This window comes from Trachurus japonicus, chromosome 22 (assembly GCF_045865225.1).
Source record: "Trachurus japonicus isolate A0001 chromosome 22, Traja_1.0".
Classification (NCBI taxonomy): domain Eukaryota; kingdom Metazoa; phylum Chordata; class Actinopteri; order Carangiformes; family Carangidae; genus Trachurus; species Trachurus japonicus.
In genome coordinates, this window is record NC_140928.1 from 4,347,822 (window position 1) to 4,368,094 (window position 20,273).

The following is a 20,273-nucleotide window of genomic DNA, read 5'->3' on the forward strand; positions in this document are numbered from 1 at the left end:
TCTGTCCAACTCATCCCATCTCAGTTGGGTTTAGGTCAGGTGACAGATAACACTTTTGTTTTAATTAACGTTTTTGTGTTTATAACATAACTCCCTGTCTTCCTTCATAGTTTTGATGTCTTTATCTACAATAAAGTGATACCAATTAAGAAAAAACATTGAATGGGAAGGTGTGTCCATTATTTCCATAACTTTAACCAATTACAACTTCTTCAACAAAGACATACTTCATTTTACTACAACTGTATTTTACTGCATTGCCATTTAGTCTTTTTCTGCACGACAGCCTATAATGATGGATGTGCAACTTTATTAAACATGTGTAAAACCTTTACGTACTCAGCTTTAAGTAAAGTTCAAAGGTGAATCTGAGCACATGTCACATCCCTCTGGACTTTTTCTTTTTTCCAAAGATGCCCAACGTGTCTGGGTTTGTCAGAGTTTCCCAGCTGATGTCATGACTCATGACGCTGGCTTGAATATTTGCCCCCGGTTGGGAGTTATGACATCGTTTCAGTGAAGCATAGGAAGAAGTAAAATATAGATTATATAATGACGTGTGTACGCAGCGTAGGAAAAAGATCTGGTTTCTATAATTTCAGCTCATTTGAGGAGTTTTTTTTTTTTTTTTTAGGGAGGATGAAAGTTTAAGGGATTTTCAAGACATATTGACATCACTGGTTCACTGCTGGAAGGCAGACGGGTCTGTTACGGGCTGTTGCCATAGTTACAGTTATTGTTTACATACATACATTGTGTAATTGAGTGAGGAGGGAAAATGTGTAGGATGAGGAGCAACAGCAGGAGTTTTAGGCTTCGGCTCGCTGAGGAGGAGGAGGAGGAGGAGGAGGAAGATGAGGAGGAGGAAGGGCTGAGTACAAACTGTCACAGGAGGAGGAGAAGTAGTAAAAGTTCTTTGTAGGTAGGAAACAGGTTCTTGAACGCTCTTTGTTGTCAGTAAACCGGGCGCTAAAGAGGACAGAACAGGACAGAACAAACAAAAGGGAGTTTCAGACGGTTCAGATTGAAGATGAACTCTGCAGAGTTTAAGACAAAACTGTTTTTTTTTTAAATCTGAGTTTGCGCTCATCAAGTTTCACCGAGTTAAAAGTTAAAAGACGTTTTTAACCACAGCAGATGGTCGCACACGCAGGAGGAGGCCGTCTGGACGATCACAGGAAGAGACAAAGACGCCGAGGTGAACTGAGGAGAACCGGGAGGGGAGTGGGGGGGGGTGCGGGTTTGCTGCTCTTCATATGGAGTTTAAAGCTTCTTCACTGTAGGTATTTGCTGCTGTTTAGAAAAAGCATCTGTGCAACATCACTTCTTCTTATGTTTAAGTATGTAATTGTAAATCCTATAATATTATATCATTTTTAAGTCTCAGGTATCATCATTGTGCTTTTTATCTTGTCACTTCACCTCACTGCAGGTACATTCCCACTCTTTTCTTGAAATCATTTTCCAGGACTTTTTTTCAGCTGCTACAGTCTGATTGACATGTTATCACTCCAAACACTAACACATCCCCCATCCCATTCATGCTCTGGAGAAGTCTTTTTCCACAGTTGTATGTAACCAGATTGTTTCTATGTTTATTCCTCTCTCAGCCCCAGAAGTCTGATTTAAAGATGTGCAGTCTGTGGCTCTGACTCATCTATGAAATAATCTCATACATGATTAGAAATTAAGACAAATGTATCATAGAACATCACAAAACACCCACTACAGCTCTCTGTTACTATCTATCTGTCACTCAGCAGAGGAGACAACAGGTCCAACACCGGAAACGCTCATCAACACAAAGCCACTAGTTTTCTTTGGGAAAGAAATCCTTATCGAGGTCTGAAAAAGTCAAATCGAGCTCTGGTAGCTGATGTCACGATGCGATAAATAATTTTCCAGGACATTTGACTTTTTTTTTCTCAATTTTCCATGTGTTTTCCATGAACAATTGGTCGGCCATCCTCCAGGTTTTTCTCGGTTTTCCAGGACATGTGGGATAAAGAACTCTCCCATCTTCTCTGCAGAGTTGTGTGTTTAAAAATCAAAACGAAGACAAACAGGAAGTGGGTCGAGGACCTGCGATGATCAGAAGCTGAGAGGAACTTGAATCGGCATCTTTTTTTTTTTACCCTGGGTGACCTCTGGAGATGATGATGATGATGGTCCAGTGAGTGCTGCAGACACCCGTTATGTAAACGCAGCGTTACTCCTGGTTATTTATTGAGTTAATTAGGACTTAAGTGCCGTCTCACTGTCACAGCCGTAATCACAGTAACAACCTCTCTCTCTCTCTCGCTCTCTCTCTTTTTCTCTCTGGGGATTTTGCGGCGTGTTGACTTTCCCAGACGGAGCAGCTGTGTGGTATTGTTGAAGCTGTTGGATGCGCTGAAACGGCTCTGATTGGTCGGGACACGTCTGAAGTTGTTTTAGGCGCTAGGATGAGTCACGATCCTGCGTCCTGTAATTTAGTCCCTGACTGTGAATTGTAAATCTCATTAACTCTTGAATTAATCAACCCTGGTGTTTGTTTTTTTCTTGTTTATCTGAGGAGAGAAGACGAACGCGACTGTTATTATTTCTGCTGGGATGGTCACAGCTGGAGCGATGGGACAGATGTGGGTCGACACCAGCACCAGAACCAGAACCAGAACCAGAACCAGAACCAGAACCGCGGGCCCTTAACCAGCGGCTCTGATGTGGCTTCACCTTCCACAGTCAGTTTATCTGGGAGCACGGCCAGCGCGCCGTAACGTCTGCCGCTCCCACGCCACCAACACCCATCAGTCACCGTGAGCGCAGAGCCGTGACCACGGAGACCGTTGCCCCGGACGACAGACAGCCCGGCCCCAACAGTGCATTGTGAAGCTGTCTGACATCACTGAGAGGAGAGCGAGCCCATGCAAGGTTAATGTGACTTGAGGCCTGAGACGTAAAGAAGCCACGAGATCCTGCGGTCAGTGAACTACTCACCAGAGAAAACGTTTATTATTTAACTTAAAACAACTTTTAAAACCTCAACAATAGGAGTGAACCTGCAGGAGGCGCTGTACGGGTCAGTTTAGGTTTTGGTTTGATTGTATATAATCGATCAGAAAGAAGAAGACAGATGCAGGAACAGCTGGCTGCACTAACAGCCTGCGCTCTCAGACGCTGTGACGACTGAAAACTGCAGTTTCACAAAGTTTCTCTGTTTCCTAAATGTTTCACACTAGAAAACTAAAGGTCTCTGAACAGATGCATGATTTATTTTACTGCTTGTATAAACTGTGTGTGTGTTTATCTGAATGTCAAAGGACCAGAGGCAGCGGGAAACACAGATGGAGGACTATGACAACAAAGAAACATGATACATCTTATACTTCTGCTAACATTTTTAATCCATCATCCTGTTTCTTATCAACAATTTCATAATTTAGATTTAGTTGTTTCTCATTTTTAATGTCGCTTTTTTCTTCTCTGTTTTGTTACTGTGCTTTATAAACAAATAAAGTTTATTATCATTCTTATTTTGATAAAAATAACTTTACGGCTAGGAAACTAATTAATGAGCTTCATCACACTGATGCAAAAAGAATCACATATGACACTTGATTACAATATAAATCAGTCACACGCATCCACACACACATGTTAGAGGAAAAGAAAAGATGGTGGCGCATTAATGTGACACTAAACTCCTTCATATCACATCAACAATAAGCCTGTGTTGTGACTTATCACCCAACTGCAAGAACCAGTTTGACAAAACACTCATTAGTCCAGGGTCATTAGACAATTATAATAATAATCACCTTTGAAGTTAAAATTAAAATCCTCTTGTTCACTGATGCTCTTCTTACAACATTTACTACTTTTAACTGACCACACAAGAATGTTTTGCCTTTTCCCACGGTTTTAAACGCCCCAGTCCGTCTCATAATAATCAGTGGGTGGTGTGTGCAGACGTTGAGAGATACTGTAACGCTGCAGGGGAACCTGAAGCACACACACACACACACACACACACACACACACCCAGCTGGCTGTGTTGGATGATGTGCTTCATGACTGCACCTGTATTGTGCAGCTCTGATCTCATCTACCTGGAGTCCTGCTGTCGGCAAAACGATCTGCTAACGTGAGACGAGACAAAAGGCGGCGGCCGGGGCAGGTTGTTGCAGGCGCCCAATTCTCCCTTAACAGTTTTTCCACCGACAAACTGTGAGACGATGAGATTTACTGTCTCTGCACTCAGCACATCCACACACGTATATACACTGTATATAAATATAAGATAATAAGTCCTGAGGACGCCGACGTGCCGGGACGTGGTGCCGACTCACATCGAAGCAGAGATGGAGCGTAACCTGACATTTAACGAGGCGCAGTGAACGCTGCAGCGGGAATGAACTTTGTTCTTTACACAGCTGAAAACACAGTCAGATAACAAAGGTAAAACCCAGTGGGTCATCATCTCCAACAACAACAACAACAACAGTAAACGAGTTACAGACACCTGGCAGGTGTCGTCGGTGAACTTGGTTTCTGCACAGTTTAAAACGTCTGAAGCAGGAAAACCACAGTTTGGAGACTCGAGTTCAGATTTCAGCTCCTGCTTAAAAATCAATGGGTGGAAAGGTTTCCAGTTTCACACAGCAGACAAATACTGTAAGCCCACAAAGACCGACAGCTCGGTTTACATTCACAAATGTGTTTGTCTCAGTGTTACTTCACTGTCAGGGAAGATGTGTGGGAGTTTCCGGTCACATCCATCAGCTGGAGAGACGACGATCCTCTGTGTTCAATTTAAAGAGTCTAAAATACAAATTTACTAAGAAAAGGCTTTTAAAACGCTCTTAAAGCAGAAGTAAGCGATCCGGTGGTTTTGTCTAACTTCCTGTCAGCAGATGGAGTTAGCAGTCCCCGCCCTCGTCCCGTCACCACATTCATGCGCATCCCATGGCTGCACACACAGAGAGGACTGCCCCTTTATGCCGTTCTCTCTCCTCATTGGATAAAGGTTGTAGGATACAAGGAAAGTTTTCTCCTCGGCTCAGAGCAGAGCAGAGTGACTGACAGACCCGTGTTTCAGACCGGAAGGTAACTATTTACGACTTATATTAACACAAACATTCCGCTTACTTCTGCTTTAAATTCATATTATTTAGGTCTTAAATATTTGCTGCTTTCAAACGGACGTCGTGAAGTCCTATTTACAATATTCTTGCTGAATGAACATTGTTTTCACGACATCAACACATTTTACCGTCTAATTACTAACCCCTGACCCAATAAATATAATTTTTTCCCACATCAATAAACAAATTTTAAAATTGTTCTGAAACTCAACTGATATTTTAATTTTTAATGTTCCGGTTCATTTTGAACTGACATTAACGCATTTACGGTAATTAGAAAGAGTAAATTGTGACTTTTGGTCTGTGTTTCCATCACAGGTTTTCTCTTAAATTTTGTTTAAAGTTGTGCTAAAAAAGGTCTTAAATTAAAGCTGTGGTCGGTCACCCTGTACATGTGATCTTATGCTGGCGAGACCAGAACCTGACGCTGCCGACGCTGACCCACTTCAGGTCAGATACTGTTTCCTGTATCAGGTTGGCCCGGACAGACTGACGTCAATGTTGGCACAGCGAGTGGCGACGCTGGCACCATCCATGTGTGTGTGTCTGTGTGTGTGTGTGTGTGTGTGTGTGAGAAAGAGATAATAGACTCACCAGGACCGAGTGCATCCCCATGTAGATGCGACTGACGCAGACCAGCAGACACCAGCACAGAGCCAGACTGAAGCCCAGACTGAACGGGTACTGAGGAGAAAGAAGGAGAAGAAGATTAATCCAAACACGTCTGATGAAGTTATGAGAACTTTAATTCAGATTTTTTCTCGCAGCGTCTCTAAAAGTCAGTGAGATTCTTTAACATCACATTAGGGCTGGGTAAAAATATCGATTCAGCAATGCATTGCAATTCTTTTCTCTGCAATTCAATATCGATTCAGCAATCTTCTGAATCGATTCAAGCCCCTGGCCAGTGGGGGCGCTGCGAGCAACACCCTCGTGTGATTCGCGCTGTACGGACGGGGGCCGCACTAGACCAAACCATAACAATATGGGAGTGAGTAGCAGCAGCAGCGGGGATCGATCGTCGGGGGAGGGACGCACCGCGCCGTGCCGTATTAACTTTCGCTTTCAACACGCGCTGCTGTTGTGCATGCGTGCTTCTCTGTGGTGTGTATGTGTGTGAGAGGATGCGGCCATCGTCCGACGGGGGGGGGGCGGCGGCGGCGGCGGCGAATATCGCTACTTTTTTTTTTTTTAAGACGTTAGTTTAGGCGGCAGCTCTTTGTTGTTAAGGCGGCCGCCTTAACAGGAAAGCGCTGCGGGAAACCCTGGACTTATCTGACAGCTGCTCTCACTTCTTCCTCTGCTCCTCCTCACTCACTCACCTACACACAGACAGGACTCTGTCTTCCTCACACTCACCCCAGCCCCTCAGTTTCTCATCCCACCTGCCCGTACCATACACATTGACAGTCAGTCAGAAATCACAGAACTTAAACATCATAACAAGAACATTACTGCGGGGTCGCTACAATATTTTCAGTTGTGCAGTCAACTATTATTAATAATATTGTTTTGTATTGTTTTATTACTCAAAATGTTATGAGTTATTTTCCAAGAGGAAAGTATCACATAGCCTAATTTAAATTTAGCTGCACTGTAGTTCAGTGTTAAAGCAGTGTCATATTTTGTTATGCTATGAGTTATACTATGGCTGTTCATAAGGCATGAAACTAAACAAATAATTATAAAAAAAAAAAAATCTGGTACTCTTATTTGTGTATTTCTGCTTGATACTGAATCGATATCGAAGCATTTCAATCAATATCGAATCGAATCGATATCGAATCGAATCGTGACCTAATGAATCGAAATCGAATCGAATCGTGAGATTCTCAACAATACCCAGCCCTACATCACATGCATCCAACAGCTTTTATTTCCCCTCAGGGACACTTCACTGACGTTACTTTGTGCGTCTCCTCTGTTCTTTTGCCTTTAATCAGCATGAAGGCAACTCTGCATCACATTATGTAACAGTAACACATACTGTAAGTCCACTTGTTAATGAGTCGCTGCATCAAAGCCGTGTATGAACGTATCAAAAACCGCTTCATGTGGATTAAACGTGACCTTAAAACAATGATGATGAAATAGCTGCGTGCGCTGCAGTTTGTAACGAGCCGTGATAAAACGTGTCTTTGATGATGCGGTGGCTGCTGTGATGATGATAATGTGCTGCTAATGTGCACTGGACTCGGAGCGGAGGACCTCGTAAATATTTCAGCAGTTCTGCCGGTTCCTTATCAGACGGAGGAGAGCAGGGAGTGAACGGAGAAGCTGTTTAAAAGTGTCCAAAGTCAGATTCTTTCTGCTTCATATGATGCAGATTAGTTGTTTTCTAATCAGTGAAAACTGTAAAACAAAGAAAAAAAAAAAGAAAAGCTGCGGTGAGTCACTGTTCTGCATTTTAATCTGGGTCACGAGCCACAAAATCCGACATGTGACTCAGACGCTCAGCGTGGCAGCAACTGGCAACCAACAACAAAACAAAAAGGACAAATCAAAACCTAAAGAAGCTCATCTTCAGGGTTTCTGCAGGTTTCAGCAACTCAAATTTAAGACTTTTTAAGACCATTATGAATGAAATTTAAGTCACAAAATTACTTGCAAAGTAAATTGGTTGCAATGTATACGTTTCGTGTTGGGCTCGGCTGGCTAAATACGTTAATAAAGGACATGAAAGAAAGATGATAAGAAAGAAAAGACCTGTCTCAAATCATTTAAGACTTGAACACAATACTTTAGTTTTTACTTTAGACTTTTTAAGACCCCGCCGAAATGTTGATTCATGCTGTTCCTGTCAAGTTATTGTTTCCGATGCCGAACAATCTGAGAGTTACTGGGTATCTGGTGTAGATCTGAGTCAAGAGTACGACTGTGGATGAAACGATCCAACTTTTATTTTTACTGGAAATGATTCTTGCACTTTAGCTATAGTTATCAACACTCTTTTTTGTGTAGCTTCTATGTATTTAAATGTGATTTTGGTTGTTTTGTTTTTAATGTACCTGATTCTCTGCACATGTAAATACATTTCTGCCCTTTGCATGCAAATGTTAGACAAAGTATTTCCTCTTCTATTCTTTTCTATTCTATTCTCATCTCTAATCAGCTGATCTCAGTGGAAGTGGCATTTAAACTGATTAGTCTGCATGATGAATGTAAAGATAACTGAACACTGACAAAGACAAAAGGTGGATCAGGATCAGTCAGTCATGTCGAGTTTTGGAGCCGACACTGATCAAAAAATGTCAATCTGAATGCAACATCTTCAAAAATGAACCAGAAACCTCCAAACTACAAAGACGATCAGTTCACCGCCACATCGAACTATAAAAACCAGAAAAAAACAAGGTCCAATTTGGTTTTTAAACATCGTTCATTTCACTTCCTGTCCGTCAGCTGGTCCACGTATCGATGGATCGGCTCTGAAGCAGCAGCTTGGGAGGACTTGGCGTGCAGAGGAGGAGGAGGAGGAGAAAATGAGTGACAGCTCAGCTGAACGAGGTGACAGATGAGAGAGTGAGCTGCTGAGGTTTGCACACTTGCTAAAAGCCTTTTGTTCTCTCCATTGTGGCCGCTGTGTGTGGAGAGATAGCTCAGATTTCCTCTCGCACACCATCGCTGCGAGTCCCAGACCTCGGGCTCTCAGCGTGGGGGAGGGGGGACGGATGGGTGAGGGTCAGGGGGGGAGGGGGAGGGTGATGCATCAGCTGTTTGATGGAGGTAACAGAGAGAGAGACAAAGCTCTGATTGATGGTGTAGATTCACGTTCCCTGTGATTCTTCTGAAAGTTATTAGCTGCAAACGAGTTAATGTTTCAAGATGTTATTGTGTGTGCAGCTGTTACAGAGCGTCGCATTCAGTTGAATATTAGATTGATTAGATAAACCTAAAAACATGGATTTCATGATGGGAAACAGAAGAAATGAGAACAGAATGATTTTCATTATTTTATCAAATTATTTTCAATGGTCCCTCAGAGGGTTGGGTTTGAAATATCAATTTTCCAATTCATATCGATCTTCATTAGAAAGGTCCGACATCAAATCATAAATCTTAGATCGATCTTTTAATGTATGCAATTTCCTGTTTCCTCTGTTACATCTCAACCACATCTGTACTGAAGAGTTGCACCGTTTACTTCGGTAATAGGTCATATTAAATAAATGTGCATTTATGCAACTGCTTTTGGGTCGATCTTTAATGTGAACATTAATATTTAAAAAAAAATACACCAGGTTAGAGAGTTCGCAGCATTAGTTCTTTGAAAATCTCTGTCATAACTGAGCAAAATTGGTATTAAAACTGAATGAATGAATATCGAATCGAACCGTGACCTCGAATCAGAATCAAGTTGAATCAGTAAATCAGTAGCGATACCCAGCCCTCGTCCTTCAGCCGGTATCTTTGTGTATAAACCATCTAACAACCTGCATCATCCTCACATATAAAGAGTCAGAACGGGGCCTGTCACAACCATTACATAATCGCCTGATCACAACCATCAGAGCTGACCACAATCATTTAGCATAATGGTTAAAATGGTTTCCATTCATGTGTATAAAAACATCTGGATGGAACTAACAGAAATGTCAGATTTCTAACTGTTTCCTCCTCGTTTTCCACCGCCTGAGGTTTGACTGGTCCTCTTTTAATGACATCATCTCATCTTGCTCTTCTTTGGTTTAACTGCACATCAGTGGATAATTAATGCCACAAACTGTTTATCTCCAGGTGCTTTATTTCTAATATTCAACAACCTCATTCGATGAGCATCTATTGACATTAACATCATGGATTCAGTTGTAAAAGCCATTAATGTCTCTTCGTCCTCTTCTTCATAAGGTTTATGTATAAAAAAGACAATAAAATAATTAAATGGTAATTATTTGTTTATCAGAAAGCTCCTCCTCCTCCTCCTAACAACTCAACTGCAGCCTCTCGGTCTTTTCTGTGGACCGGCGGATTATTTTTACAGCACAGATAACCTTTGTCCCAAACCACAGCTGCTTATCTGCACGGTGAAGTCGTTGGTGATGTAGATAAACTAAGTACGGCTAAAATTTGCCTGCGTTTACCCAGAGGTATGTGTTTCACTCACTCACTCAGCTTGCACGCAGTGGAAAACAAGTGAATTGACCTGATTTCCTCCTCTCATACTTTATTTTCTGCAGAAATGTAAACTATATAAGTCAGACTGGAGTCCATGTGAGCGACTCTTATGATTCTATAGAACTACATTTGTGTATTTAAAGTCATTTCGTCGTCTGCAGTTTGGTTTTTACGACTCGGTGTAACACAAAAAAACAAAAGACGGCGCTCGACGACATTCTGGGATATGAATTTACTAACAAACAGACAGACACAGGCCAGTGAGGCCACATGAGGCGTATTTTAGGACTTCTGGACAATTTCATGCAAAAACAGAAAAGCCTGTGTCTATAATAATATTTAGCCACGCTGACGACGACAGTGTGTATGTGTGTCTGTGTCGGTCCGACTGAAATATCTCTACAACAGCTGCAGCAAGAAACGTTCATGCTCTCTCTCTATGCAAAATCTGTAAATCTATCTATTGATCGATCAGTTGTGTCAGTTATTTTACAAAAGACCAAGGTTCGCTACTTCCTGTGTCTCAGGTCTGAAGATTTGTTGCTTTTCTTTCTCATATTTGTCAGTAAATTGTGTGTTTCTGGTCTGTTGGTTTGTTTCTGGATGCATCTCTTTGTGCATTTGTTTTCTGCCATTTTCTAGGCAAATTAAAATGTAATAATTAGAAGATTAATCAATCAAAGATGAACTCTCCAGGTCTCGTGTATCCTCCTCTGTGTCTCTAACCCTCCTCTCCTCCATGTGCGTTTGTTTTCAAAGAAGCCGGTGAGAAATCAATCCATGGAGCGGTGGATAATGTTATTTATCATCTATCATGTTACCATTTGTATATTAGCTATAGGTAAGGGACACATGGAGCAGAGTTCCTCTTTAAAACAACCAATGAAATGAACCTCAGTGATGTTGGATTCTGAATAAGCCGGTTCAATCGCCACCCAAAACTAATTTCCAGCAGCAGCTGCTGTTTAAGACTCACAGCCTTTTTATTTCTGAGGCTCTCCACAGGAATTGAGCTTCTGTGTTCAGCGCTGGCAGCGGCACAGAGAGCTCAACAGTGACAGGCTGCATTTAGAGGGATTCCTGTCCCGTGTGACTCTCTTTACAGGTGTCTCTCTAACGACCGAGCTGCACCTGAAAGCATCAATTATAAACTCTGAGAACGAGGTCGGAGCAGAAGACGGAGGATTAGCCGGATCAGACCTGCTCGGATCAACGCTGCGTTTGGGAGAAACTGAGGAGACAAGTCTTTGTCCACATGTGTCACCAGAGTCCCACGGCCCCGTGGCGTGTTTGCACGCTTGCTCTGGCCCCGGGCCGGCGACCGCGGCGGTCGCATCGTGCACGGCTTTATGGACGCGGTGTGTTTTTTGTGTGGCTTGTGGTTCTACGCACACTGCTCATTGACTGTTGAGCCTGGGAGCGGAGGGGTTCGCCCCGAGCTGCCTGACGTGACATATAACACACACATATATACACGCACACACCCAAACCACAACAGTCCCAGGATGAGCTGCGTTTGACCTTCAACTTGTTGTGACTGCACTGGAAGTTTCAGTTTGTACAAACGCCTCAGTCAGAACAGGAAATGTCTCGACATCATGAATGATTAAAACAGCAACGAATATCCACCTTGGCAAAAAAAGATCTGACCAGAGGAAACACTGTTGTGATTATCGATAACTCTGACAATCATCCTCTCATTATAATCAAACTCTAAACTTTGATCTGTAAAGACTTTCGACCAACAATCAAACCCCTTTCTTGCAAGAAACCAATTCCCTGTGCCCCTGAATGCATCATACTTTAATAGCAGCCATTGAAAGTCTGTATGATCATACAGGGAAAAATGGAGGTCCTATAAATATCATAATAAATGTTTCCTACAGCTCAGACTGGCAGCGGTGGATGTGGAGTGACTTAAACCTGCTGCAGCTCATTGTGAGTTGTATTTCTGTGTCTTAACCGTACGTTCATGTTAAAGCACGTCTGAGCTCCTGTATCAGGCTTCATATCTGCTGCACGTTAATTTGAGCTCATGTGTGAAATCTATCTATACGTGACGGGGCCGCTCCTCTTGTCTTTGTGATTAAAACATCACACCTGCACCATCCTGAAAGTCATTAAGCGTCTCCTGTTTTTCTTGGTTGTTATTCATCTGCAGTGAAAACACCATGTGCTACTGGAGAGCTGGAGTTTTTAAGGAAACGCTCGCCGCCTCGGCTCTTGGACTCGTTCTCGGCTGCAGGAAAAGCTGCAGCGTTCCCACCTAGAGTTCCTGCTCCAGGCGGAGGAAGTCTCACACAAAAGCCTGTTTACCAGCAGCAGGTTTTCTGCTCTGCTTTCACTTAATGCAGCGGTAACAACCACCGTAAACTGAGAAACACATGTTCTCCTGTTAGAAACATTCACCTTCATCTTGCTCTCTCTCCTCGTTTGATTTTAAAATCCTTTTACTGGTTTTTAAAGCTATTAACGGTCTCAGCTCTAGCTATCCCTCAGATATGCTTTTACACTATGAACCAGGGCAGCAGAGAGCATTGATACCTTTACAAGTAAACTGAAAACTTAGCTTTTTAGTCTTGCTTTTAACTGAATTCCCTTTCTTTCTGTTACTATTATTTCAATTAATATATTAGTTTTACTGTTTTATCATTTAACTTACTCACTCTTTTATTATTACTTATTTATTGTCTGATTAGTTTACTGATCTTATCATTATCTCTCTATGTTTTAGCATGTTTGTATTTGATTTAGTTACCTTAATTTGTCCCAGCTCTATTTATTCTCTTTTACACCTCATTGTTTAAGACGCCAGTGTTTCCCCATAGGTGATCACTGCATCCCCTGAGTTCAGTACGGTCCCTGCTTTTACATATTCCATGTTTACTTTCCTGCTGTATGTGGGTGTAGGGCGTTATTACTATGGAAAACATTTTATGCTGCGTTTTAATTGTATGAAAAGTGCTATAGAAATTGATTTTGTTCCTCTGCTGCTCGTCTCTTCAGCTTTTATCATCTTTTTCGCCCCTTAACAACTTTCTTTCTCTTTCCCTTCGGTCTCATCTTGTCTGAATCTCTTTTCTCCTCCTCCTCTGCTTCTGTTAAACAACTCTTTTCTGTCCTTTCGTCTTCCCACGTAGTACAGTACTTCCTTACAGCTCTTCCCATTATCTTCCACTGACACATCTGGCTCCAGTTACGGTCTGAGCTGAGCTGGACGGGGGTGGAGGAGGTGGTGGGATGGGAGGAGGAGGAGGAGGAGGAGGAGGAGGAGGAGGACCGTCTGACTGTGGCCCGTCCAAATCTAAACATTCCTGCTTCGCTCTGTCGGGCAGCGGCCGAGGCAGACGAGTCAGGGAGGAAACCTTCTGGATGATGCAGCTTCAACGACAAAACGATCGTTAAGAAAATCAGAGAAATCATCTTTAAGCTTTAAAGAGCTCGAGGAGAAAACACGAGTCCAGTTGCAAGAACTTTTTTCGAGTTTTGTGAGGCTTAATTTGAACTCATCAGATTAATGACTCACATCTGACTCCATGTGTTCGCACGCTTGTAGCATATTGATTTTACGGAGACAGTCGTGTTTTTGTTTTTCAAGAACGATGCTGCTGCTGGTGAAAAGGAGATCCAAACATGGCGGCTGTGAACATTACACAAACCATATTATTCTGTGTTAAAATGAGCGAACCACAAGACTGTGAAGGCATCAGCTTATTGGAATCAGATGATTTTATAAATGAGCAACAACACACTTTTATTTTCTACTTGTGTGGTAAGATTTAGTTCTGACTTGTATAAAATATGCAAGTTACAATTTAAGTGAAAAGCCCAAGGCGACTTTTCCAAACTTTTCCAAATGTAAACTTTAAGATTTACTGCTTCATTAAGTCAAACAACAAAACTGTTCATCATCTCTTTAGTCAGATAAAAACGAGCTGCAGCAGCTCTAAATGAATCACAAATCAGACGAACAGACGAAGGAAACAACAGTGAGTCAGATCAGACACCGAGGCCAAAGTTTCTCAGGAAATCTAAATTATTCACAGTCTGTTAAAGGGCCAAGCCAAAGCAAATACGTTTATGTGGCGTATAATCGCACACAGAGGTCGTTCAATGTGCTTCACAGAGATAAAAGAAGCCTGAGAAATATCAGTTAACAGCATGAGATTGTATTAATATTGGGGTGGAACTGTCTTATCTGTGCATGTGTGTGTGTTTTTCCCATAAAGGTCATTCTGTGTAAAACCAGAGTTTGGACGTGTTGTGCAAGAAGACCATAAACTAAAATCTATTGAATCTATAAACTGTGTCTGTGCTTTCATGCACCGATAATGACGGCGAGTTGGAAGCAACAAGGAAGGAACGATTCGGTGATTCAGTCAAGTTTTGTGACTTAAAATTAAGACTGTGAAACACTTTTGAAGAGGCCACGGGCACCAGAAACTCACCACAGTGTGAATCTGATCTGATTAAACTTTTCCCTTGTGTTATTTCAGGTCGTAGCGGAAATAATGAAAGTAATGGCAAACAAACACTGCATATCTCCAAAATCAGGCAGGTATCCAGGATGCCAAGTCGCCTACTCATTTTAATGTAACAATCGCCGATGAGAACCGGTGTAAAAAGGAAAAAAGGAAGAAAAAAAAAAACAATTGATCACGGACTTCATGATCGATTACCATGGCAACGAACGAAGCTTCGAAGCTTCGATTTTTTTGGGTCAGCCCTAGATATTTCATCACTGTTTTATCGCCCAGCCCTACAATGATGTCATTCATCAGATCGGTGAATTAAGACATTACGGCCGCTCTCACAAATTGCATAAAATGTGAAATATCGGCCGATCAGATCGGTGGAAAGCCGACTAATTACTTTTTTAATGTAATGTGCCCAACGCTGCTGACTTCAGACAAGCTGTTCATGCACCTGCTGCTGAAAGCAACACCAAAAACACACACTGCTTTTTAAAGCAAAGAAGAGGAAGATAAAGTTCAGTCGGATCTGTCTCAGCATTTCTTTTTTTGTTTCAGCGTGAGAGCATCTGATTGAAAAAAAGTGAGACAGAGGTCAACGTCTTATCTGGCGCTCCACACACACTCACACACACACACACACACACACACACACACAGGTCAGCTGTTTGTGTTTCAGGACCTTGAGTGGAGATTGATTTATCAACAGCGTTTAACAGGCGGTGCAGACGTTACGCTCCGTATGGGTTTTCAAATTCAGGTTTGATGTAGAGAAAGAAAAAAAAAAAGCTTTTTGTGGCGGCGAGGAGAAAGCAGAGAGAGAGATAAAGACACTAAATCTGTCTTATCTCAGAGTCCCACACTCGGCGGTCAGAGGGGTCGGCTCCTCTGGTGTCGTAAATCAATCACACCCCCGCTCTGACCTGCTGTGGTTATTTAAACCACCCACACCAAATCTAAGGGCAACTTTCGGGAGCACATGACAAAGCATTATGGGAAATTGGGATGGGAGAGTCCCAGGAAGCCGGAGATGTTTTTATGTAAACATGTTTTCACCACAAACTCAGAGCAGGGTTAGTGTTAGTATTAAGTGTGTAATGGTTGTTGTAACCCTGACTAACTAAACTCTGTACGTATATAATAAGTGCAACTTTCTTTCTTTTAAACAGTGTAGGCAAAATAAGCTGCGGCTTCTTCAGCCTACGCTTTTTCAGCCCTACTTAACACAGTTATCCTAATTGTATGTATATATATTATGTTCTGCTGAATGGACCAAAATAAACTAAAATAAGTCTACTAGTTTCTGCTCATTCAATTCATTCCTTTGACCTCTGGTGCAGCTTAAATACTCTTAAACCACAGCCGACTCTGTAAATATTTAACACTTTCCCAACTGTCTCTTGTGATGTATGAAGATAAGTTAGGGGTTCATGTTCATAATTAACCACTTAATTGATCACCCATGATGCTGATCAGTCAGTTAAACAGTTAAAATGTCACTGGTTGGTTGGCGCTCTGCGTGCTGCTATAACGTCTGAGCTGGACTTGGCCGAGGAGGACGGACGTAGGTGTTGTAGGCCAAAGGGCCGGACTACGAAGTGAGTTAGTGGGTCAGAGAGCTAGGCCGAGTCTGACGCCAGGCTCTCCTGTATCACGACCAGGTTATGTTCAGAGTTTCATCCTAAAATCGGCTATAAAAGTGCAGCTGTTTCACTATTTAACTCATTTAGAGCTGGCATCTGGGGCGGTGCGTGGCGCAGTGGTTAAAGCGGCCGCCCCATGTAGAGGCTACAGTCCTCAACGCAGGCGTCCCCGGTTCAAATCCCGCGTCGGGCAGATCTTTCCTGCATGTCATTCCCCCTCTCTCTGCCTCCCCCTTTCCTGTCTATCTCACTATGTGCTATCAAGTAAAGGCAAAAAAGCCCAAAAAATATACAAAAAAAAAAAGAAAAAGAGAGCTGGCATCTGCTTCAAGTCCAGTGGAGCTGGATCAGAATGGATCTCTCTCAGAATCTCTCTGAGCGTCTCTGCCTACAGATGTTCAGCTGAGCGAATACGCTGTATGTACGTCAGTAGCTCATTAGGCTATATATATATTTTACTTATATACAGTCTATGGAGGCCACTGAAAAAAGTTGCGCACTCGCAGCAGGACAGATAATCAGATGGATAATCGGTAAAGTTAATAATTTCAGGTTATTAATTGAGGTTTTGTTGAGCTGGATGTGTTGAGCCTCCTTGTAACACACAGACGTCTTCCTGCAGATCTGTTATTCATGTTCCTCGCTGTCTGGACGTACGCGGACTGAAGAGACAATGGGTTTCGGGACTATACACTGTTGGCTTTTTTTTTTTTTTTTTTTACAGACTGGACACAATGGCGTGTTGTTCCTCCTGAGTGAATAGGAGGAGATGAAGCTCAGAACAACAGGGAACGGCTTGTTAAAACAAAATTCCTGCCTTGTTGAGTGAGTGTTATTCCAGTCCACCTTTTCTGTTTTCTCCAACAGCTGGAAACCAAGAGGATCAAGCTGTCAGCGAGAGAGATGCTGAGAAGGTTTACGCATAAGAAGTCTTACAAACTGAGTGGGCCATGTGCTGAAATGTTAATCGCTACATCATGTTACAACACTGGAGCAAATGAATGCAGCAGGATGTCCCAAAGGAGCCACCGTACACAGGCTCTGCTCACTGTTTTCTTTATTACGCAACAATTATTTGGCCATAAAATGTCTTGACAACGTCCCAAAGCCCAAGTTCCCATATTTTTATTGTTTTTTAATCTGCTCAAGACCAAAAAATATTGAATTTTCTCTTACAGAAGAGCAAAGAAACCAGCAAATTCAAATATGAGAAGCTTCAGGCAGTGGATTGATGTGATTTACGCCTGAAATATGGAATAAATAATAAACGAATCATCAAGATTCTTGCTGAGTTTTTGTCTTACGGGCTTTTAGTCTTGTTTTTACCCACACTGAGCTTGATTTCACTGTAGTACAAGAAGCAGAGAGCTGTCTGTGAATGTGCCGCTCTGGATGCTGTCACTGTATCCACTCGGCCGAGCGACCTATTAATTGTTAATGACAAAGCTTCAGAGGGAAACAACTCCGGAGGGCAAAGTCTCTGTGATCCCGTATCAGGAGCCGCGGCTCTTATTAGTGGGCGTACTGTGAAGGATTGGGTCGCAGGCAGCAGATATCCAAACGGGGCTGCCCTGAATACCAGTTAGATTACAGGTCTGACGCCTAATCAGCGAATGTCACCGAGCCCTTGAGCAGAAAAAGGGGGACGAAGCCAAGTGGGTGAAGGTAACAACACTCCTTTTGGCAGAGTTGGTTTTCTGCAATAAAGTGGAAGCAAATGTGCAAATAAACATCTGCAAGTTGATTTTCTCTCTGGAGGAGAAAAATCCTCAAGCAGCAGGACAATCTTATCACCTATAGGTTGATCATATAGATATACTTATCTATCTGTAATGCGTCATGCACATTTTTATCTCCATTTTTATGGCATTTTGCAAACTCCATGACCAGTAATTATCAGAGGAATCATGAAGAAACTGGCAAAAATGTCAAATTTGACTGTAAATAGGTGTAAAATCCAACATATATGAAAAATGGAGCAGTTTATGTGGGAAAATAGAAACTTAAAGATCATAAAATGAAGTTTTACTGATTTTTTTTCATGCATATTGTAAACAATACATGCAGCATATTAAATTTATACGTTTTATATTGGACCAGGCTTTGCAAGGAGGTGAAAGGACAGCAACCAGCAGGTGTGTGTGAAGCAGGAAAGTTCCCATGTAAAGTTTCACCCCCACCTCTGTTTATTCTGCACTCAATAGTGATCCATAAGGATTCAACTTCCTTGAAACGTGGAGATTGTTGTGAAACTTCACAGGAGGGAACTTTCTCAAATTCCTTCGTGTAAACCAGTAGGGAAGTGTCTCCTGTCAACTTCCTCTCTTCATGTTGACACCAGTGTGTGTTTATGTGTGTGTGACAGCTTGTTACAGTAGTTGGTGTGTTAAAGGTGCATTTTACTGTACCTCCCACCGGCCGTAGGTCATGAAGAACAGGGAGAAGGGGATTGCTGTGCCCGACATGGCGTGTGTGGACGGCATGCTGTACTCCGAGTTGTAAAACATCTCCACTTTGACCACGGGCGGCGACGCGGGCCTTGGCCAGCCGATCACATCCTTGGTGCACTGTCCCAGATACATGACCCAGACCCAGACCATGATCAGCCTGCGGCCCACGAAGGCGTCCAGGTTCCAGATGACGAAGGGGAAGAAGGTGATGTAGAACAGCTCGTTGCCCAGCTCGGTGCCGAAGGTGAACATATAGTACAAGAAGCGGTTCTCGATCAGGAACTCCTGCCCGGCGTCGCCCGTCAGAGAGTTCCTCCGGAGCGGCTTCACCGTGCTGCTGCCCCGGGACTCGCCGGGAATCTCGCTCCCTGGCCCGGCTGCGCTGTCGCTGCTGCCGCCCGCAACCGCCGTCTCTCCCCCGGAGCTCTCCCCGCCGGACACCACCGCTCCATTCTGCGGGGCGTTATTTTCACTTTCTCCCCCCACCCTACTAACGTTACTCTCGGTTGTCCTCTTCCGAACTGTCGTTGTTGGTGCTGTTTCCCCTTCTCCAGCTCCTATTCCGGCTAAGTTTTCACTCTCATTTCCCCCACTGAAGCTGCTGCCGCTGCCGCCGCTGTTGCTGCTACGAAGATGATGGTGATGATGACAAGCGCCGTTGTTGTGAGCGCGAGCCCGGTCCGTTTCTTTGCCGTTGGTGGCCGTTGAACTACTACTAACGTTAACGTTACTACTAGCTCGCGCGGTCACGTTAACGTTATTTCTCGAAAACGTCTCTCGGACACCGCAAATTTCCTGAAAACGCGCGACCAGGTGCGGGTCTTGCAGGTAGCGATACGACCCCATGAACCAGCTACTACTTTCCCCCATGTTTAACCACCACCACTCCGGTTGAATCAATCCCACAAACCCCACACACACAGCCTAGTTTTCGGCTAACGTTAGCTGGCTGGCTAGCCCGGGCACCATGGTAACGTTAGCTCAGAAGTTAAAATTCGAAGCAAGTTGTTATGGCGACGCTTGGAAAAAAGAAAGAAAAAAAGAGCAGGACCGTTGTTAAAGTTGGACGGTGATGACGGAGAAGCAGCCGAACTAGTGGACGGTGTCTTGGTCCGGGTCCGAGTCCGATTCCTGCGTTCAATTCAGTTCAGTTCAGTTCAGTGTCCCGCTACGAGTGGTCCCCTCCAACCAACTGACAGGTCCGTGAAGCCGTCGTGGGAGCGCGCCTTTACACGTTGCGTTCACGGACTGTCGGAAATTTCAAACTTCGTCGTTCACGCACAAAATCTGGTCACAAAAATGGACACAGATTTCAAACAGAATTAAAGATGTTTAGTGCTAAAGCTAAACATTGGCTTAAGCAGCAGCAGAAATGTGAACCAACATTAACTTCTCTCAAGTCACTGTAAATACAGCATTTTACTAATGTTTAATGTATTTCATTTGTGCAATTTCTTAATCTAAATTTTG

At 43.1% G+C, this 20,273-nt stretch overlaps 1 protein-coding gene across 1 annotated transcript in view; it reads right to left on the minus strand.

The window, feature by feature from the left end:
• The window catches only part of sgpp1b (sphingosine-1-phosphate phosphatase 1b), a 29,455-nt gene extending 9,444 nt beyond the window's left edge, over positions 1 to 20,011 (minus strand). The window contains exons 1-2 of the mRNA XM_085767563.1: positions 18,762 to 20,011; positions 5,718 to 5,807 (exon numbers count right to left, since the gene is read on the minus strand). Of these exons, the coding sequence (XP_085623689.1) occupies positions 5,718 to 5,807; positions 18,762 to 19,673 (1,002 nt within the window). The 5' untranslated portion in view covers positions 19,674 to 20,011. The remainder of the gene's footprint in view (positions 1 to 5,717; positions 5,808 to 18,761) is intronic.
• Positions 20,012 to 20,273: the final 262 nt, after the last annotated feature.